The sequence below is a fragment of the Chiroxiphia lanceolata genome, chromosome 1 (genome assembly GCF_009829145.1).
Source record: "Chiroxiphia lanceolata isolate bChiLan1 chromosome 1, bChiLan1.pri, whole genome shotgun sequence".
In the NCBI taxonomy this organism is placed as follows: Eukaryota; Metazoa; Chordata; class Aves; order Passeriformes; family Pipridae; genus Chiroxiphia; species Chiroxiphia lanceolata.
The window spans coordinates 109,350,336-109,373,577 of NC_045637.1; the positions used below are offsets into that span (position 1 = coordinate 109,350,336).

At 36.6% G+C, this 23,242-nt stretch overlaps 1 protein-coding gene across 2 annotated transcripts in view; it reads right to left on the reverse strand.

Annotated features, from left to right (window-relative positions):
- Positions 1–1,403: 1,403 nt before the first annotated feature.
- Positions 1,404–23,242, reverse strand: part of LARS2 (leucyl-tRNA synthetase 2, mitochondrial) — an 85,783-nt gene continuing 63,944 nt past the window's right edge. The window contains exons 16-21 of one of the 2 annotated variants that reach the window (XM_032680964.1): positions 21,953–22,135; positions 18,563–18,732; positions 17,498–17,575; positions 15,414–15,525; positions 7,109–7,236; positions 1,404–1,772 (exon numbers count right to left, since the gene is read on the reverse strand). In XM_032680964.1, the coding sequence (XP_032536855.1) occupies positions 1,593–1,772; positions 7,109–7,236; positions 15,414–15,525; positions 17,498–17,575; positions 18,563–18,732; positions 21,953–22,135 (851 nt within the window). In that variant the 3' untranslated portion in view covers positions 1,404–1,592. The remainder of the gene's footprint in view (positions 1,773–7,108; positions 7,237–15,413; positions 15,526–17,497; positions 17,576–18,562; positions 18,733–21,952; positions 22,136–23,242) is intronic. The other variant, XM_032680972.1, reaches the window with a different exon arrangement.

Here is a 23,242-nt window from a genome sequence, read left to right on the forward strand (position 1 = left end):
TTCTGGATCTTAAAACTGCAAAGACCGTATCTTCATAATAAATATTCCATTTCTTAGTCATTCTTGTGTCAAAGGACTGGTGGAGAGAAAATCTGCACAAGTGTGGTCCAGGAGGAAGAAGAAATCAGAAGAGTTTTGTTGCAGAAGTACAGATGCCAAATGTGCTTGCTGAGCCTGGCATCTCTGTTATGTAGCTACATCTTTGGTACCAAAAATGCATAAAAGCAAAATGAATATTGGCATTGCTTAGTTAGTACCTACACGGCAATGTGATCTGTCTTGATCCTAGTTGCTTAGGATCTATTGCACTTATTTACTGCTATGGGGGAGACTTTTGTTGGTTTCCTTTTAATCTAATACAGAGTCTGGATGCCTGCTGGGCTGGAGGGTTACTACAGATCTCTGTATTTGCCTAGCTGGTTGTTACTGCTGACTTCTTAACTGTCAGGATGGCTCATAAATGGTTGGCTTATTGGACTAGTTAGTTTAATGACTGTTAAAGAAAAGACATTCTTTCACAATGAATCCTGTAATTGTTTCTTTGCAAACTCTTTTTCAAGCATTTGCTAAATACAATAAACATTTCCATGTGGATATAACAGCAGTGCACCATACAAATAACAGGGTTGGAATGAGGTATGAGAACGGCTCTGCATTTTATGAAAGTCAGATTGATTTTTAGAGACATGATGGCTATTTTCACTTAATGAACCCCTCAGAAAAAAAAAATTCAATTCAAGTTTTACGATGTAGGCACTACAAGAACTAGCAGAGGCAAAAAGCACACTGTCTGCCTTCCCTGCTGCTGCATTTCTAGCAGCCAACTCAGCCCTTTCTTGAATCCCCCGAAAGTCTCTGAGATGGCTCATGCGTAGGAAGTAACTCTCATTCTGTTCCAGGCAGAAACAACCATCAGCACTTTGCTGAAGTTGAACCTCTCATGTCTATGCCAACATAAATATGCCAGCTAGGAAGGAGAATCCTGGCTTGGCTAAATAATCTGACCTTTTCCTTGGCTTGGCTCTGAAATTTGTGTGAAATGTCTTAAACTACCCCATTCTGGCTACCTGCTGTGCCCAAGGCTATTGGTCAGTGCAAAGAAATTACTTTTTAAACTAGCACGCTGTAGTAATGTTTTCTTAAAGCTTAAAATGTTAGTTAAAGGTAGGGTACCCAAACATGAGATACAGGGAGCAAAGCACACCTAATATTTGGGGTAGCACAGACTCAGGGCAGTTGTTTAGTCCTGGAATCATGTTTATGCCAAGCCAACTTTCCAACAGGATATATTCCTGAACTGACACTAGCCCCCATGAGCTTTATATAATTTACATTCTGTTACAATTGTTTAGTTCTTCTGCACTTTCTTCACATTCTCCCAGAGAATATGGACAAGCAACATCTTATGATACAATAAGAAACTTTATTTCTGCAAATTTCTCCGCATTGAAACGAAGATTTAGCAGCAACCTGATTTTAATAAGATTTCTTCCCCACCTTTACATGAGATTGAAATAACCACAACTGGCATTTTTTACTTGCTTTCACCTCAAAAGGTTCCAGCTTCCTTTTACAGCCCAGCAAAACCTTTGCTATTCTTGCACCAAGAAGTTGATGAGGGCAGTTCGGGGAGACAGAAAAGCCTTTTTAATGGTTCGTCCCTGGAGATGCTTGAGTCCAAGTTCGCTTTGAAGAACCAGCTCACAGACTTCTTCAAAATTGCGGGCTGCTTGCTGAGGCACAGAAACTTTACCGCAAGCTTTGTTATTGATCTGAAAAACAGACATGAAAACAAGAAAAAACAGAAGTTACTAGACTGATTTCTACAATTTCATTTCCTGGATCCAATCCCCCGTCACACAAGGGGGAAAGTGGAACAAACTCTCTCTCCTCCACCACCACACTTTCTGAGTAGAGGATAAAATTCTTTGTATCTTCTCTCCATCTATCATAAAATAAGAAAATGAAACTCTGACTCATGATACTAAAAAAAAAATTGAAGAAGTGGCCACAGGATGTCTTAGTTCTGAAGACAGCAAGCAGCACATGACTATGCAATGCAGTGATCTTTTAATTTTAAAAGTGTGACAGTTATATAAGCTGGATAAAATGTTTTTTTTCTGGTGGGAATCTTGGTTTGTACATACTTCTGGGCAGGAATTTGGATTTACAGCTAAGAGATGCCTTCTAGAGATTCAAATGCAAAATTTATTATTTTTAGAAAAATAGGCTTTAACTTGTTATGTGTTTCCCTTGTTCTAAATGCAACACTCATTAATCCAACACCAGCCACAAAGACGTCAACCTCTCATAAGGTAATGCTTTCCTGTGCTGGGCTGGTTTTCAGAGCAGCTTACACACTGGTTTTGCATCAGCAGGGCAGAATCATGTAAGTAAAACTGAGCAAGGCCTTCGGAGGGAATTACCTTAATTTATCAAATGGTTTTATATATCTTTTCTGTCATCCAGTAAAAGAGTAGATAATGGACAGAGACTACAGAGCCTGACCGAGTACCTTTCTGAAACTGGTGTAAAATTAATTATTACAAAAGCTTTCAGATTTATATGGACTATTTTTAGTGCATTAATGAGAAGAATATCAATCTCACATTTTAGAAAATGAAATAATTTGAATTTTTAAATCCAGTTAATCACATTACTTGCATAAAAATCTGCTGTAGGTACTGCAGATTTCTGACCTTTAGGCATCATTGTAAGGAATTTTCAATCATCTAAAAGAAACATATGTTGCTTCATGCAGCTTGGACACAAAAATGTACACGGCTTGGTTTTCATCTGGATTTTATCCAGGATACCTGTATGCAACATATGACAGGTGAGAGAGACCTAGTTCACTTACCTAGTTTGTATTTTATTGAAAAGAAAATAATCTGTGCAATTCTCTGAGAAAGGAAGTTGGGACAGATTTTTAAGGAACAAGATGAAGTCTCAAATGCAGCAGGGATAAGTTACTTCTGTTTTTTGACTAGACTTGACATTTATTTGCGGTGATAATGTAGGTAGACATTTAATTATTCCTACATGCATCCATAATGTGACATCGTAAAAGGCTGGCTGTCTTAAACTTTGCCTTTAGCACCTGGTGCAAAGCAAATCCCTTGAAAAACACATGGGAGTTCATTTTTGTGAAAAATAAATACAAGTAGTTCTTTCTGACAGGACACTTCAGAGGAGAAATGCATTCCACAGGAAAAAGAAAACAGTAAAATCCAAACAGATACAGTTTTGGTGAGAATATAAAGCAAGCTTCTCAGCTTGCTGCTAGGACACGCAGCATAGTTCAGAACTATGCCTGCTAAGTTAAAATGTCATTCGCTGTCCTCCATCATGCAAATTAATATGTTCCAGTGGATGGATGTTGGCAAGGGGAAATTTTCCACAACTAGCCTATTTGGTGCTGTCCTCAACAGAAAAGCCAAGCGGTCTAAATCAACTTGGTAAATAAACGACTGCTAGTGGTTGTGTTTTCCTAGAAAGGTCGAGAAGCCTGGGCGACCTGGCACTGTGTACCTTCCCACAGCATGTCTCCACCTTCCCACAGCATGTCTCCCGATCTTCCCACACTGTACTGTGAGCTGAGTCCGAAACTCCTACCAAACAGCAGATTGGTTATGATTTCACCACGTTTACAGCATGTCTTTCATTGTATTGTAGATATCATGAAGCATTTTAACACTATTCTTAAAATAGGCATCTGCAGATTTAATTGCACGCTGTGTGAAACAAGCATCCTATTCACACATCCTTTCAGTCAATGGCTTAGATTCTCAGCAGGACAAATACCTTCTGCTATACCTCCATCTCTCTCTCTGTATCTCACTAGACCAGCATAACCCTCAGCATTTCCAGATAAAAGAGGCAGCACAAGAAACTTTGATGCTGGTAGCTGTGTTTCTCTAAAAAAACATGGCAAACTGCAAGAGGAGAAATACATGAGTATTCGGTCCTTTCTTCCCCTGAGGGAGGAAGCTGTTGCTTTTTTCTTCTCTTCTTTCCCCTCACCTTTTATTTTTTTTTTAAACATTTGACATTCTAGACTATTGTGGATCTACAGGGAGCTAGTGGGAACTAGAGAAGTTATAGAAGATGAAATGAAATAACAAGAGACTGAAGAATAAGCACCTGGAGGCTGCAGAGAGGAATTTTTAATTCAATGCAAATATTTTTTTTACCACCGAGGCATAATCCTTCTGAGAAGTAAAAAAGAAAATAAATATCTGTGCACTGTTAGGCCTCCTTCATAGGCTAAAGCAAGGAACATGACACCAACTCTTTTTTTTTATTTGTAAAAACATCAGTTTTAAGACCACATCTGCTAACAGTTCTGCACCACCTAGAAAATGCGAGGAATGCTAGTCAGAAGTGTGCTCATAGGATGAAATGCACACTACATTCAGGTCAGATTTTTCACAGCATTAATAATATACAGTATGATTAAAAATACTTGACTTTGCAATAACATTTAGAGTAACAGATACTGCACATATCCAGTGTATTTAAATGTCTTTCTTGTAGGCAATCTGTGTTGTATCAGCCGAGGATACAATTAGTTGGTTGCTTTCGCTGCTTTGGGTTAAATGTGGAAAGAAATAACTCCAGCACAGACAGGAAATAATGAAGTATTTTTTGTGAAGAGAAATAAAACCAAAATGTCTCAGCAGGCAAGTCCCTGGCAGCCTGAGGCAGTTTGATGTCTTGAGAAGAATAGGGTTGTGGCCTAAAGACTCGGTTTGACTGTACAGCCTTGTGAAGAGACACTGCCTCTTTGCAACTAAGAAATCCCTCCATATGTGAAGTGTTCCTTGGTTTAATGAAGGCAATTTAGTTTTGCAGCCATACAAAAACCTACAGTGTCCACAAGACTTTATAATATTCACATTCCCTGCTCCCCCATATTTCCCTTTTGCCTTGCTCTTACAGTAGAAAGCCAGGCACACTCTGTAGGCACTATTGTTAGAATTATTCCCAATTGAAAAAAGCAACTTGTCTCTCTGGTCTTCCAGTCACTTTCTTTCTCAGAACTAAGAAAGGTATTTACACACATCATTCATATTTTTCTGTGAATATATGACTCAGAACACAGGGGTTCCTTTTTCTCTTATTAGAAGACTGTTACACAAGGCTACAGCTTTGATAAAGTCAACCAGAAAAAGAAACAAAAATAATTTTCATAATGGCTGTTTAAAGCAAAATTAATTTTTTTCTGGTTTCTATTTTTGAAAAGGAAATTTTAATGTCAGCAGAAAAAGTATCAGTGAAATGTTTAGGCATTTTCATGTTTGGTTGTGTAGTCTTAAAAATACTGAGTTCAGAGTTTTCCCTGCATTGTTAGAGTTGTTATTTCAAAGATATATTTAATAACATGTTTGCTTTAACCACAACTGCAAAGACGTTTCTATAATTACACGATTTCTCATTCATGACTTCCTTATAAACTGAACACTGGAATTTAAGATGTTTGCTAGCTGTGCTTGGATGTGAAGGTTTATTTTAAGCTTGAGCAAAGTGATTATACCTCAGTGAAGATTTTTACTGGTATAAGTAAATGCTTATCACAGAAAGAGAGGGCAAGGAAGAGGAAAAAGCCAGTTCATCCACAGTGACTGTAAGGCTAAGTCTGCTATTAGCCTCAGCTGGCAATTGAGTCCTTCTCCTTGGTTTGGGAAAAGATGCCAATTGAAAATTTCCTTCAAAAATACATACTCCATGGCCTCCGTGAAGGGTATATGTTTAATGTTGGAAAAATTAGCATTTTAGCAGCATTTCTCATTCTGTTCAAATAGACTGACTGAGAGATCTAGCAAGATATGAAATTATTTGCAAAGATACTTTGATTAAGGAAATCTACAGAAACATGACTTCCTAAATTCAACCAGTCTCCTCCCTCCTCAAAAAACTCAGTTCAACAAAAATAACCCAACCGCCTTGCTCTTTCTCCCAAAGGAGAGAACAGATGCAACTCAAATGAATTGCTTCTGTTTCTCTTACACACACAGAACATAGAGTTTCACATGACCATGTCTTATAGGGGCTCCATTTCATTCAATGTCCAGGAACACAAAAAGTGTTCAAGTTGAAGCATTTAATTTAATTTAAAACATTTAAGTTTAGTGTGCATGGTATATGAAAAGTTATTCTTTGGTGAACAGTGGAAAAGACAGGAGTCCTGCAGATCTAATAGTATGCAACTATGTTAATTACAGACTATCATAATGCCTGAACAGGAAGAACTTAAAGGCAAGTCAGCTGATGGAAGAGCTGTTCATGGATCCCATGCACTTGGCTCCAGGCACTCCCTCTATTGCCTGCAGTGGCACTTGTTGCTACTGTGCACTACCTAATGAGTTAACTAGAGACATAGGAAAAAAGACAGTAAACTACACTGTGCATGTGCACATACACATGTTGGAAAATTACAGGTTAACTAAATGTAGTTATATGTCCACTCTTCTACTGAACTGCCAGCTCTTTCCCTAGACAACAAAGGTGTTAGAGCTCAAAGAGAAACTGGAATGCAGTTATAATATTCCCAAAGATACCTGTTTTTCCTCAGCCTCATTCCTGCAAATACGGTGTCCTGAAATGTGCCAGAGATTCATCCTAAGTCAGATGGGAAACATGGTTTGGCAAAAATCACAACTTAACCCAGCTTATGAGAGGTTCTATTAGGCAACCACAGCACTACAGGTACCACAAGAAATGTCACCTAATTATACATCTTTGCACAGGGCCGAATTAATAAATGCACTATCAGGAGAAAAATCTGGAGGGACCTGTATTTTGATCATAGTTTTGACTGTATCGCCCTTGCCCACGGCTGTTCATTGGTCAAATCTCTACAGGTACTAATATGGAGTCACTCTGAAAGGTTTATATTCAGGTCATTTCCGTTTCAGACTTGCTACATTTTTTCATTTAGGAAACCATTTTAATTACTCAGCACAACTGCAATTGCAGCTTCTATTCTGAACTTTCACTCAGTCATCTAATAAGGGAACTGATTTCCACAAGAGTGGAAATTCCATCATCCTCTGAGCTCATAACACATTAGCTGGCCACTACTGAAAATCAATCAAAATGCTCTTACCAGTACAGACATCTCCACAACATCTGATGGCTGAAGGTACTCTGGGTCCACTTTGGGCCAGGACTGATGCAGTACGTCAGCATCCCAGTGATGATGAGTACAAAGTTTATTCTCCATATGTGCCAAACCTGGAAAATGAAAACAGTCAAACATTCAGTGGTACAGTAACCAGGACATTCAATCTTTGGAATTTGTTTGACAAATAAGATCAGGATAAAGTTGACTTTAAAAGCAAGTGTCATAGGAGGAAATAACATTGTTTAGATTAGCATACAACACATTATAAACAGAAAGATATACATCTTTGAAGTGTTTGTTTTATACCATGCATAGGGACATTAACATGAACAATGTGGGCACATTGTAGATTTGAGTTGATACTTCTGTGCCTATGGCAAGTATAACCTTACCATAAGCACAGAAGACCACTGTTTATTATTTTAAATTGTAATACTGCAACAGAAGCTGACCTCTACTTCTAGAAGTCAATCATAATACTGCATTTATTTTCAGTAACGCCACCAGTTTGATTAAAATTTTGCTAACAACTCAGAATGATAAACAATTATAGCTTATTATTTTACCACCTGTAATATGCTGGGTAGTTTCTAAATTTGCAAGTCAAGCTATTTGTAAGATTTTCTAGATTTTGTGAACTATATTTTCTCATAAATTAAAAGTGGTACAAAGGAATGCCTTGCACAGCTTGCTCTCCTTCTTATGATTTTTACATTCTGAAACACTTTATCCTTTGATTTTGTTCTTAAAAAGTCCTAAAATGGGTATAAATTATCTCCTTTTATTAAATAGGCTATGCTCTCCCCAAGAGAATTCATTCCTGATTTTTTTAAGTAATAAGAGAATACGATACAAGTCATTCTGAAGCTACATTCTTTAACTGAATAAAAGCTCCTGAGTGGGGTTTATGTTGTTGTTTACTCCAGTTGTACAATAAAATAAAAAATTTCACTTATCAAGAGGCTGTCAAATATGATCAATGTTGATGATGATTGCTCTTGAGATTCTCACAAAGCCAGGGGATTGTTAAATTAAAAACATTCTCTGTGTATGAATAAGAACACAAACTAATACTTTTCCTAAGCACATGCTTCATTCAGAACTGCAAAATGTATGTGAAATCTCATCTGGTTTAGGGAAACTCCAGCAAAAGCATAAAGAAAACCCATCAACACAAGATTCTCTCTTGATTGGGACTGAGGTACCTGAAGCTGTTCAAATCACAGCACAACTGCAGACACAGGAGCAAACAAAACACATGCACAGTGCATATATGAATTCACTTGGGTGGATTGTTTAGACTAATACAGTGAATAACAGCAAACAAGGACATAAAGAGAATGCAACTTCCTCCAGAAAAATCCACCAGATTTTTGTCAGCGCTTTTTCAGACAAAAGACACAGTCGTGCTATTTGCTGAATGACTCAGAAAGAGGCAGTGGGGCGGACCGATGGGAGCTATTTCAAATGACAAGCAAGAATGTGCACATTTCCTATTGACAACAACTATTTATTAGGTAAATAATTGATTAAAATTATTCAGTGGATATGGTTTTGTGTATTTTTTTCTCTTGCAGCAGTAGCTCAGAAACTGAGAGAACAAAAGAACTGAAGGAACTGAAGATAAAAAAAAAATCTTCACATTGATGATTCATTATCACACTGACTTTAAAGACAACAGCTGTTAGATTCTTTCCTTTTTGGCTTTTGAACATCCACATGAGCTCATTTCTTTCCAACTGATCACATGCCTTGTGGCAGGAGCATGCACATTGGCCACTCCTTATTTTCCTGTTGAAGAGGATTCTTCAAACTATTTAAAACCAACTTTCTAATATAAGAGCTTCTGTCTACAAAAGCAAAACCAGGATCACTTAATTCCTGTAGAGGCTGTCAGTCCTAATAAACCTACTAATAAAAAAATAATTAAAATGTATTCTGAAGCAAAGCGGTACTAAGCAAAACTTCAATCTTTTGGTTCATTTTCTTGCTACAAAATGAGCTATGAGCTCATCCACAGAAAAAAGAGAAGTACAAGAGTCAATAGAACAAGCTTCAGAAAACAGTTTGACAGGAAGGCAAAATGAAGGTTTTAGTTATGTTGCCTGTTTTGCTTCCTGCCTTAATGCACATTTTGTGAGCTGTAGAACACAGAAAACGTAATGATTTGGTTTGTATTTTCAAAATTCAACACACTAGACCAAAAACTTCATTGCCATGAGCCAGAATGGTGATGGTCCACTTGGAAGGACCTAGACAGTACCTTTCTCCAGCCTTCCCACTTGATTCTGAGACACTAGACAAAAGCACTGTTCGAGATGTTAAAAACTGAGCATTTCCCAGATTTTCATTGTGAAAACATGAAAAACCCATGTTATTGTCTTACTGTACTGGAAACTGTCTAATGAAGCACATTTTATGAAGCAATGTGCATTTTGCTTCATATTTTTTGATGTATTTTGCTTTTATGGCTATTGATTCTCCTGCAGATGTAGGACAGAAAGCCAACTGAGTACATTTTAGTTTACTGTAAGCTGTTTACTTATATGTACCCTGACTAGCAAGCTAATGCCAGAACAAGGTTTCCCTAACCAGTAACTCACAGCACTGGAAGTAATTTAAAACACCAAGTTAAAAGTGTACTATATTACTGTAAATGAGTGAGTTGAGAGGAGGGGATAGGACCAGTCTAACAACTTTTCAGCTCAGGGCCATGTTTTACGAGCATTATACGAGTATTTCATAAGCATAACACCTCCCCTAAGGTGCTACTTGGCAGGGAAGAGCAGATTCTCATTTTAAAAAGATTTAAGCAGGAAGACATGGAAGCAATTGTGTATCAGCAAGGTGTTAGGACAGCTAAGGTAACTCTAGTCTTACAGAAAAAAAAAGCACTGTAAAAAATTATCTGTAAAATTCCAGCAACTGTGCAGCTACATGGACACAAAATTATGTAGGCCAGAGGAAAAGCTGTGATTATAAAGTAAATTGAGAAAGAACTGGCACAGAGAGGTTAAAGCAGAAAAGGGAAGGAGGATGGAAGCCTTAATGGGTGATAAAAGGAAGTTAATGAAAGCATCTGAAACAATGACAGTATCAGAGTTTAGGACTAGGGATTTTCTAACAGAAAATATAAGGTCAGAGGGGAAAGTATGTGAGTGCATTACCCAAATGCTGCTAACTTTTGGATTTAGCTGAATTGAAACAACAGAAATCTGTGTTAAGTAAAAATCCACCACACTGGCAGACAATTAGAAAAAGATTCTAAAAAGCTCAGATCAGGAGTGTGTAAGGGCAAATGGTGATGCATTCTGGGTCAGTATCTTACTCGCCTCTGCAGTCTCTTTCTGGGGTTGCTACCATGTTATTTTGTTCTTGATATGCTTTTTACTATTTAATGAATCTCCCTATTTGGCAGATTCAGGCAAGTTGCATAACTGAAACACTTTTTTGCAGCTCAGGAAGAGTATGTCTGTCAGTCATATGTGAAACAGTCTGCAGTCTCAAAGAAATGACAACAGCTGTTTCCAGACAGCTCTGAGAAAAACCGTATCATACTACTGGTAAAGTAGTACAGAACTAGGTTGCGAAAAGCCTGGGTTACTACAAGCTAACTCTGAAATGTGCTTTCAACCTAGCAAACTCCACATGAATCCTTTTAACCTTCTAAAAAGGATCTGTCTTCCTCCACTTGATGAAATTACTATTGTTCCCTTTGGGTTATTCTCTTGGAGGAAAAAAAATTATTTTTTAAAATTCCAAACCATGTTCCTTTTTGGATTTGTGATTTCCAACTAAAATCCACAACATCAATTAGCTTCCACTCAGCTCTATTCTTTACAGAAGCCTTCTTCAGCGAGGACTGAATTCAAAGATGTTCTTGCAGAAGAGCTATCATAGTGACAGTTAAAATATTGCTAAGATAATTATACTATTACAAATTCCAAGAATTATCTTTCATTTCAATATATGTATGTTTATGATTAGTGTACATATCTTTCATGTCCCTTCTCTAATAAAAATTTAACAACTCACAATAAGCAGTTTCATATCCCTGTCTGAACAGCAAAATATTGTACTACTACAAACAAACGAAAAGAAAAAGTCTCAAATGGTGTCTGTATATTCCTTAGACACAAGGTTTCAGGAAGGAAACTGATTTCCTCATCCTGTTAGTATTCATAAACTGCCAAGATATCAGCCGGATGAACTCTTCCCACACTGAGGGGTTACAGTTGCTTTTTATGTTATTAAGCAATAAACCAGTGTATTCTCTGCACAATTAAGACCATTAGGTTGACACACCAAAATACCAAAAACTGTTCCTCCTCTAAATAGGAGAAAGACCTCCTTCACACACATAATATCAGAGTACTGGGTTGCTATTGTTCAGCTGCTCAAAAGGTACTGCACTTACAGAACAGCATTCAAGCAGCTTTTCCTCATTCAAGCTGGAAATGTTTACTGCCAGTACTGAAGTGTGCTCTTCAACTTGCTCACCGGACTCTTTGTTTCTACCCGATGCATTAAAACAAGATGGCCACATATAAACTAAACCCCGTGGGAGAACAATTCTTCAGCTGTAGATGAACAAAAATTGCTGTACATGGAATCTAATTTTACTTTAATTATACTTACAATTTGCACATTACATCAGAATCATCCTTGGGATATCAGACTGCAGTTCTAAGTTTGCAGTTTATCAACAAGCTAACAAAGAAAACACAGTGGACTGAAAAGCTAAAATTTCAGATGAACTTGGACGAAACGCTTGAAAAGCAGGATGGCACTATTACAATCAAATTTACTTAGATCACTGATGCTAGTCATTACTTAAAATGTCAAGTAAAGCATCTTTAATTAACACCCTAAAATAATCTTTGCAATTTTCATAATATTCTCATTAGTTGGTAATCATTAAGGTCAACTGATTTGCAGTTAAATCTATATGTAAAGAATATTTTTGCTAACCAAGACAATAACTACATACTTATTTACATATTTAGCCAAGTTTTAATTTTTACAAGCTATTGACACTGATTTTTTTTTTTTTACATTTTATTGTGATTTGTGTCAAATAGCTTTTAGATTGAAAGGCAGTAAATTATCCAGCATTCTTTGCTGTTTAAATACAAATGCATTGAGAATGCAAATATGTAAGAAAATCTGTTTGATACTTCAAATTTATTGTATCACATTTTGCAGTTAAGCATTATTTTTTGAGCAAAAGGAAAATCTTTTATGTAATTACTGAATAAAAGTAAAAGTATCAGATATTTTTGACATCAGATCCTTCAAGATTTTAATATTTACAGATGATAGCCTCTTTTGCCTAGCTTTCTATTCCAAAACTAGGAAAGGAAAAACACAATGGTTAATTTTTTTCAATTTCCAGAATACCTGTCATTTAAACTGAAATATTATTATTTGCACCTGCAGAACAGATTCCAGTCGTCAAAAGTAATTTCATTACCTCCACACAATCTCATTCCAGGTGCTTAGCCAGAAAATTCTATAGTTCTGTAGTTTAATTGTCTTCAAATCTTTGGCAGAATTAATATAATAAAATGCATTAAATCAGGGTTTTATTGTAGGTTGTCATTATTTCACATTTAGTTTTAAATTCTATTGTATTTTCTTCTTAAATGTATCTTGGTCATAATCAGTGATCAGAAAAGCATAAAAGGAGAGATTACAATGCAACTGTGGAAGTATTATTCATTCTGTGAAGTACAACAAAACCAGTAAAAATTATCGAGAATGCTCTTTTCTTCTCTAAGACTGCAATAAATTAGTGTTAAGCTTATCTCACTATGTACTCAACACTTTCTAATGAGAAACACCAATAAGAAAGGAAAATCCTTTTTATTCAAAAAACAAGCAAGACAAGTCAGTGTTCCTACCAGCATTCCTATTCAACTGCAAAATTATCTGGTTGATATTAACTAAAGGGTTTCCAAATTTCCCGGTTTCATTTTCCCCTGTAGAAAGAAAAATGCTGCTTGTTTTAATCAACTAAAATGTAAAGGCTGTATACCAGTTATTTTAGAACAAAATACCAATTTTTAATTCTAAATAGTTTGCTTATGTGTTGTTTATTATTGGCATTACAACGGCTGACATAGGCTTCCATCAAAGAGTGGGGGTCCACTGTGATAGGTGCTATTTATAGACCTAACAATATACAAACTCCTTTTCCTGACTAATTTACAAGACAGGAAGCAGCATTATCCCTACTTTTAGATGCAAAGCCAAGATAAAAAAGGAGAGACTTAATCTGAGTGTGTATGGAGAATTAAAGCACAAAAAAACCCTGAACAGAGTACTTAGAAACCTTAATTTTCATATTGAAATTATTTAAAATAAGAAAGCATCATTACCTATACATAAAGTTTAAGAAATTGGTTACATCAGAAGTGCAACAGGACTTGGTTGAACTAGAATGCAATTCAAAACAGGAATTTGGGGAATCTTTAAGACTATAGTTGGGCATTTTCCACCAGAAATCCCAATCCCAGGACAGAATGGCTACATGTTGGCTATTTCAACATATAGTCTTCTCACCACAACGCAGCAGTTAAATGTGTATGTTCTCCTAATAAAATTGTTTAATGATTCTGATATAACATAATGATCACCATGACAAAAGGGATTGTGATTTTCAAGTTTAGTAATAAAATTCTTCAGGCAATAATCACCACACAATGTTTTTTTATGACTTCTGCACTGAATTACAATGCATAGTCTTTGGACCACACAAGTAAAATTATATCTTTAAATGCAGACAAAAGCCAAGGAGAGTACACTTCCAATTTTATTTAGGCTTCCTTTTCATTCTGATACCACAGAAAATATTTATCATTCTTATTCTCCAGTGATTTGAGTAGTAAGAAAAGACTCCCTTATCTAATATTCAAAATGTTATAGGATTAAGCTTTATGTTTGACAAATCGTTAATTAAGACATCCTAGTATTCTTTGTCATTTTATCAACCATATTTGACAATTCTGCATTCCTTAACACGTTCAATTCAAATTTAGAAGGCACTGTATATATAAGCAATTATCCTGGATCTCTTCCTCCTCCATCTCAACCAACGTGGAAAACAAAGCCGTACTAATTTCATTTAGCAGTACTGGTACTTCGTAGCATAAGAGAACATTGACCAGAATTAGCTTTCTCCAGATGGATCATATCTGATGCCACTCTTTTCTAAACACTGAAGCCTCTATTAAGACATTTTAAAACCACTGGAAATGAAAACACACACACAAAAAACCTCAACCCACTTTCCCTAATAAATCCTGTTATTGCCATAGTCTCTGCCTCTGTGTTATTGCTCTGAAAAAGAATAGTCTTTCCTTGGCAATCAACATTATTATAGGGCCATGCACAACACTGAAATATAATCAGTTTAGTAACACTGCTTTGTAAACACTTGAATGCACAATGTTTCAGGATGACTGTTGAAAATAAAACCATTAAAACAGCATCCAAAAGCTAACATTAGGTCCAAAACCACATAGCAATTTGTGGCCAGCCATAATGCAGAAGAATATAGTCCTATCTTCCCACATACATCTTGGGACTTTTCCCAGTAAATCTTAAAAGCAACTGCTGAACTCTGGCACACACGTCCCTTATTTCACAGGCTTTAACTGTAGCAGCACTACACAACTTAGCCCACTTGGTATTCAGACCTGTACAACCGTGACAGATCTTAAAAAAGATGTCCTGTCTACCATTCCCATTCTTCACAAGAGGTTAATTTGCAGTATAACGTCCCTCAGCCTCTGCAGCATTCTACAAGAGAGGGTTTCTATTGAGCACTCCTTTAGTCTTTTTAGCATACAGCCCTCTGACATGGTTCTCTTTGCCTGAATTCCTGAAAGAAAATATTTGTAGTCCAAAGATTCTGAAACAGTTGTTTGAAAAAGGACTGTCCTGGTGTTCAGCTCCTAATAATGCCATTCATATTCAGGAGCAGCTAGCAGTTGACATATAAATTCCTCAGTCCTGTCCTGAATTTTTTTTTCCTTCTCCCTTTCTCTGCCTTTCAAGGTTTCAAGAAATCAATCTTTGTACGTGAGGAGAAGGAAACTAAAGGCAGAAAAGAGAGATCTGGGACTGCCACAAATTCCAAGTTTGTTTAGGAATTATGACAGAAAGTGACAAGATAAACGAAGAATTCAGGGATAAGTGACTCGTGTACTAACTTAAAGACATTTTTACAAACTTTTTGTCTTTTCTCCTGGAACATCGCTATAAAGTTTATTTCTATAAATACCTTTCCACATCTCTGATGCAATGTGTGGAGCCATAGGTGCAACCATAATGCAGAGGGAAGCCAAGGCATCTTCAAATTCTGTGCTATGGAGAATAAGAGGCCGAGGAGCTTGCTAAGTGAAAAGACAAGGAAAAGAAAACAAATCGTTAACATTCTGAGGTGGAGGGGAAAGCAGTTTAATTAAGAAGAAAATGCAGTAATAAAACCTAAAATCAATGTCTTGCTTAGGACAGTGTCACATCACAATAAATTGGAAACTTATGAAAAGTTCTGGAGAATGAAAATCACAACCCTTGGTGCTCTCTAACACTTAGAAGCTAATCCTGAAGTGGCTGATGAAGACCCTTGGGGATCTGCTCTAGCACAGGAGTCTGAACACAAACTCATGTGGACAACAGTGGTCCTCAAAATCATTTCGAGGGCTTCCATTTCTAGAAGTGCAATCTTAGATAAAACCAGAGCTATCTGAGAAGAGGTGAAGTACTTGTATAAGACAGTCAAACAGTGCTGGATGCAGCATGGGTTTTGTTTGGATAAGGTTCAGTTGTACAGAATCACAGAGTGGCTTAAGTAAAGCTGAATTTAGTGACAAAGTGAGGTTTTAGAGCTGCAGGAAGCTTAGGGACTGAAAAGCACAGCACACTCTTTTACTGCTTGATGTTCTGATTGTTTTAGTAAAGCGTTCTTCTTCCCTAGTACAAAAAATGTTGAATTTCTTGCAAAAGATACAAGACTGACAAAATTTGTATCCTCATTCCTCTACTGTAACTTCAAAGAAAAGATACAGCACTAAAAGTGGTTGGATGAACTTTTTCTTTCCTTGTGTGAGAGATTACATCCCATGGTAAATTCAGCTGCTGCATTTATTTTGTAACCCACCCCTCTAATGAAATGGCACAGAAAAATGTCAGTACATGTCAGCTTATGAGAAATATTTCGTGGGAGAGCACCCACTCCTGTCTACTAGAAAATTGTCCAAAACCAGTGATTTGCTTGACACAGACCACAGATGTTGTCAGAGGGCATCTTCTTATCACTGATACTAACAAGGTGAGTGCAAACTATATTTCAGTAAGATACTATCTGCTTTCTGTGTTTAATCCTTGCCCACTTCCCTCCTTCCTCCTTTCAACTGGGAGTGAAAGAGCAAGTGTCAGTATGCTATACAGAAGGTTGTTCTTCAAAGATACTGCATTGACTTCTTTGGTCAAGAAATATGTCAGTGTTTAAACATCTGGCTGTCTGTAGGACACCAATCTTTGTTTATGTAATTTTTAAAAAAACCACGAGAGTATCTGAGGCTTAAGTTATCTCAGTACAGCACTTGTGCATAACCTTAACTTTTTGTTTAGTTCCTTGACTTTGCCAATAATCTCCTTGGAAACCATAAGGTATAAAATGCTATTTCTATAAAGAAGCTGAAACTTCCAAAATTATATTTAATTTCTAGTCTAGATCAGGTTGCCATTATATGCTTGAAGGATTGCTCAACCAGATCTAAAAGTAGTAACAAAAGTAATGATAATAGTTTATTACATTTCATATATCACCACTGGTTGATATACAACATAATCTAAATAAAAAATGCTGGAGACTTTTACATCTGTTTAAAAAAGAAGGATTTGCAAACTCTCTTACTTGCCAACAGTTCAGTGGTGTAAGCTGTCTTTGAGGAATGTAAAATTATGTGTGATTTTCCTTCCAAAGAATAACCCTTTTAAAATCAGAATGTTTGGTGATTCTATAACATCCTATACCTAGCTACCTATGCATCTAGAACAGAACTAAACAAAATGCATCCTTCTGAAATTACAGGATGCATATGCAAACCTCAGAATCTAGTGGCTCTAATACCATCAAGCTCCTCCTGCAAAACCGTATATATTTCAGGGTTACAGTGATATTAGAATGTGCTGCTTTTGAACTGAATGATTCAACAAGGCTCTCGACTCGGTAACACTGTTTATGACAGTCAATGATTTACAGAAAGCTGGACCTATAGTTCAGGAGGCTCCTGCTTTGTATAAAGCCTAATAGGAAGAGGGTCTGAGAGAAAAACACCTTTATGAATACCAGGTACTTACATGGAGTATATTAGTGAGGCTCATCAATCGGGAAATAGCTGCATTGAACAAATGGTCCTTTGTGAAGTACTCGGTTACCTTGAATTAGAAGGAAAGGTCTGTCACTAATTACTTGAAATTCTCAAACATGGAATCTTGGCTTTTTAAATGAAAAAGTATTATTGATAATCAATCTCAATTTGTGAAATATGTGCATATTACCTCTTACATGAAAATCACTTTAGTTCGCAAACACATCGTATGTGCAATCACACATATGTTTGGGAAAATAGATCATATAAAAATTGAACTGAGCTTCTCCTCAGTTTCAGAATTTTAAAAGCTTCAATCAATGCTAATGAGAACTGTGCATTAGCAATCATCCTTTATTTCCTTTAATAAAATAGTCTCCCTTTGCCCCTACAAGAGGCCTTCATTCTTGTAAATCCATTTATGCTGGTCAAAGCTTGTTCATAGATTGCAAGATTATAATTCAAAAGTCTGCTAAAAGATCTGGAAGGTCTCTCACAACAGGGTTTAAACTGGCAAAAGTTTTTATCCACAGAAGAATCTTTTAAGTTAATTTTGCAGGTATTTAAGTCTCCTTCTGAGTCTTGGATAATTGAATTGACACTAATCACAGCAGGAGACAACAGAGAAGTAGAGATAAACGATAATTTCAGTATTTTTTTTAGGATACCCTAATATATTTTCACCAAATAATTCTGTATGGAACAGCAGGCATGATAATGAGGTATGAAGCAAACAGATCAAAAGCTTTCCTTAGGGATAACCTCCAGCACTCACCTACAGTTTTGCTACTGAAAATGGAGTTACTTGAATCCCAGATTGATAACATTTTACTGCTGTAACATTTCATCCCTTAAATGAGATGCACATCCTTTAAATAAGTTCTATCACATAGAATTTGTGGGTAAATAAATTTATACATAGAATAATTCACTTAAAAATAATGAACTACTCATCTGGGGAAAAAGTTTTTGGCTCTGTAAGTCAAACATATGGTTTTAGCATAAGCAGTAACTTATTTGGTCAGTTACAAACTATGTAAGTGTTTCTTTTAACCTCAGATATCACCAGATTCTTCTGCTCCCAGATATTTTTCGCTTCAGCCTTCTCTTTCTTACTCAGAAGCTCAGGATTGGGCATGGTTCCTGAAGTCCTTGCTTCAATAACTTTGGTTACAAGTGCCCAGAGGCGCGTCTGCCATCTCTGAACGCCTGGCATAGCATCAGCTGAGATTAATGAAAGATTTCAGAAACAAATTTCAGTTACAGTTAACAAATACAAAACTTTAAGAAAAGCAGAAAGGACAAAAAACACTAAACATTTTTTAAAAAAAACCCTGTATTTTAAATGAAAGATGTCAATGCAATTAAAAATGCCTTTACAAGTAATTCTGGGTTGTTTTAATGGAATAAAATCAATAAGATAAAACAAAAGTATTTTTCTGCAATGACTTTAAAATATATATATATAGCAAGAACATAGCATATATAGCAGAAGTATTTGCTAAAATCTGTAAAATAACCTAACATTATGTCAGTGTTAAAATGCTCATCTTGTGTTTTAATGACTCAACAAACGAGTTGTACATGTTCTCATTTTTTGAACTCATGGAAGAATACAAATATATATACATATATATATATACACACAGGTATGCACACAGGTACTTTTCAAATTGAGAAATTTCTTTTAAAATTTGATTTTAGAAATCACATATACTTTTGTTGCTACAGAGATCTTATTCTGCTAATGAGTAGAGTAGGATTCTTGGTACCATCTTTGGACACAGGTTAGTTTGTGGGGAGGAGACTATAAAGCTGTTCACCATGACCCTAAAGGCATCAGTCCCACTCTGTGGCTGCTCTAAGAATGTGCTTCTGTGACCTCAGGATCGCGCTACAGAGAGGCCCCAAGCTACTGCTGCACACAGCCATGTCCTCCACGTGGTGTGATGCAGAGACACTAGTGAAGGTATGCTTGAGGTGTGGCACTGGTACAGCTTTAGCCCTCTCTTCCAGATGTTCCATGTTTCTACTGGACTCTGCAGCACCACATCACACCGCCTGCACAGTATCAACATATCACAGTTTCAACATATCCTATGATGTCCCAGCCAGCAAGAGCTTCCAATTCTGCTCTGGCAACTGCACTTGAGAACTGCCTGGACTACTACTAAACTGGGAGAAGTAAAAGACATGGAAGTGACTGCAATACATGTGAATTATCTGTATGATTGCACTAGATGAAAGACTTCCTGCACATCTGGGAACAGTAAAACTGATTATGTCTGCATGATCTTCATGAATTCTCATAGGTGGGACTGGGATAATTATGCTGTCCCCAATCTTCCCATCTCCTAGTCATACCAGAAGGCTATAGATCATCTAGACATGATAGGCTTGGAATCATCTAGACTGTAGTAATGGTGTAATAAGCTGCTGGGTAAGTTTGACCACATCTGGACCTGCAAAGTCTGGGAGACTTCTTTGCCCACACCAAGGCAGAGAATGACATGAGACCGTGCTTTGACATTCACCACTGAAAGGACAAGGAATTCAGTCCAAAGGGCAATCATCAAAAGGCTATCAAAATACATCCAGTGAAGAGAGGAATCACAACAACTGAGAACTAGTGTTTAATATTCTCTGAATTAGACACTTTTCTGTATTGGGTTTGCATGGCAAGGTTTTGGTAGTGAGGGGCTACAGGAGTGGCTTCTCTGATAAGCTGCTAGAAGCTTCCCTCATGCCCAACAGAACAAATGAAGCTGAGCCCAGGAAGAAGGGAAGGGTAGGGGGAAGGTGTTTATTTCTCATTAATTTTAATTTGTAAGAAATTAAACTAATTTCTCAGTCGAGTCTTTCTTCCCATGATGGCAACTGCTGAGTGATCTCCTTGTCCTTATCTGAACGCATGAGCCTTTTTTGGTACTTTTCTCCCTCCCTCTGTCCATTTGAAAAGTGCAGAGTGATAGAGCAGCTTGGTGGGCATCTGACAACCAGCCCAAGGTCAAATCCAACACAACTTGCTTGATTTCTTCAATTTAAACATTCACAATTTTGTTATCATTAAGAAATTTAGACCAAAGCTTAAACATTTAAGACATGCTTTTCATCTGCTTTTGATTTTCTTCTCCCCTGGAAATATCTTGATGCTGCTAAAATCTCCTTTTGCTCACATTTTCCAATACTCTCAACATGACATGACTCTGAAATCTTTCTTTGTATTTCTCAAGTGGTAAACAGGTTGGTTTGAGTGACTAAAGGCATTTTTGGTAGCATTATACCTGCACGTGTTCAGCTTTCTTAAAAAATGCATAACCACCAACCACTTCGCAACTAGGATTTTCTACATGCTATTCTCTCAATAACATAATTACTCCACTTTCAAGATCCAAAAATTCAGCAAAAAGATTGTGCATCACTGAATTAGCTGCTTCAGCTGTGTACTGTCAGGGATGCAGCTGTTGAAGCTTGATTCTAAGTGGTTAATTCTTTTTAAGAGACCTTTTCATATGCCTAGCTCTCTACTGTTGCGATTAGATAGTGACAGAAAGCCAACTAAGAAGTCAAAGCCCACTCCTCCAGTACATACAACAGAGCGATAATATCTAAATGAACATACATGAATGTAAAGGGTGACAGACACCAACTGAAATAATGCTTAGTGCAGGCTGAACTAAGTAGCAAGAAGTTAACACATAAATGAATAAAGAACTACAACTTTTTAAACCAGGTGTTAAACCAGGAGTGTTTTATTAAAGCCTTATGCAACAAGAAAGCTAGATTTAAATGAATGCATAAGACTACATTAAAATGCATGAACCACAGTAGATAAAAGAAATTAAGACCTGTCAGTATGATGAATTGCATGATAGCAGTAAATAAGTGCATAGGAGGGCAATTCTTAACTTACTCAAGAAATAATCCCATAAAAATGCCATGTCTACAAATATTAGTTACTAGGAACTCTGATTATGTTCTAATGAGATTCTTCTGAGAACTATTTCATAGTCCAGTTTACAAAAGTCATTGCATGTGTATAAATAAATGGAAATAACAAAATATTGTAAAGTTTTATCTGTAATCTGATATGATTAGAAAACGCTTTTCAGTTGATCAATCATCGCTAATTTAAAAAAAAAAGAGAATGAGGTCCAAGACTGCAGAAGAAAATACCACTTAAATACTTTTCATATAATGCTTTTAGCTTATAAGAGGTAAGCTGCTTAAAATGATCTTGCAAGCCTGCTTCTCAGTGACAGCTTTGTGACCCCCTCTCTTTTAAAAGAAACAAGCAATAAAATCTGTTTATTGTACTTTTTTGATTAATTTGTTCCAAAACCTGGGCATCACGAATTGTATTAATTTTGTGTTTAAAATATAACATACTAGGAAAAAAACCCCAAACCACAACAAAATAAACAACAGAAAAAATCCGACTTACTTTTAGCATCCCACAAAATATCTTGTTCTGGAGGAGCAGCAAACAGAATGTAAAGACGTAGGGTGTCAATGCCATACTCTTTCACTAATTTTTCAGGGTCTATTCCATTGTACTTAGATTTGCTCATTTTTTCCCAAGTAACTTGGAGCTTCTCACCAGTTTTTAGGTGAACTGGTTCAGTTCCTAAACATTAAGACATAAAAAAAAATTAAACCAAATTTTTCTTATTGTAACAGCAATTAATTTTGTTCCCTAAGCATAAGAAGAGACAACTATTTCTCGTGTATTTTTTTTTTCCCAAAAACAGCTTAAAGAGGAAAGACACCCATTCTAAACACTCTCTTCCTTCCCACGTTTTTCCTACAGTGGTGTTTTAACAGAGTAATATCCCAATGCTTCCATCACGTTATGACAAAAAGTCTCATAGCATTGGAAGCTGTATCTAGCACTCATCCTGTGTGCTACCTTGAGAGCCCCCGAGATTTAAGCATTGTTATAACCATGACATTTAAAACCTCCCAGATAAGTGTACTGATTTGGTACAATTCTGACTTGCACTTAGCTTTTACAAATACCAGATTTACAGGTTTCAATTGCAGTAAGTTATCCTGAAAAGAATGTGCCTTCTGTTGCATGAATTCCAAGACAGAATGGGGCATTTACACTGAAAAAGGTGCAACTGAGCAAAACCATCTACTACAGAAAAGCCCTATCTTTTCTGGAAAAAAACAGGATAGCAGGTAGTGGAAAAACGTAAGAGGGTTGTTTGGTTTCTTGTTTTTTAATTGATTTACAGGGTTTGTATGCAGGAAAAGAACAGTGAAAACAATGTTGCACAAGAGGAGTGCTTAAGGAAAGTGTATGTGACCAAACCACTTTTGTTGCTACAGGTCCCATAGCCAGGACTTGCTGGTCCAGCTTATGCAGTGAAGGCTCTAGAAAGCACTTGAGAAACAGCATTGTTTCCTACACCCTTTACATGCCTAATATGTACTGCATCTGTGTTAGCTTTGCCATGATGTTTTTGTAGGCTGTCTGTTTACTGGGACTACAGGCTCCCTTCAGCAAGCTGCTGATCGTTGTCTTAACAAAAGTGACTTTGATCTTTTGGACTATACTGGAGCTAAAATAATAACATAGCACTGTTTCTGTGTTTGGATGCAATTAAAAGCTGCTGGATTAGTAGGATCTCTGTGCACTCGGCAGCGCATATGAATCCAAAACTCACAGAAGTTGCTCACAAATTTAAATATTACAAGGATTCATTTTCTCTTTCAAATTTTCCCAGCA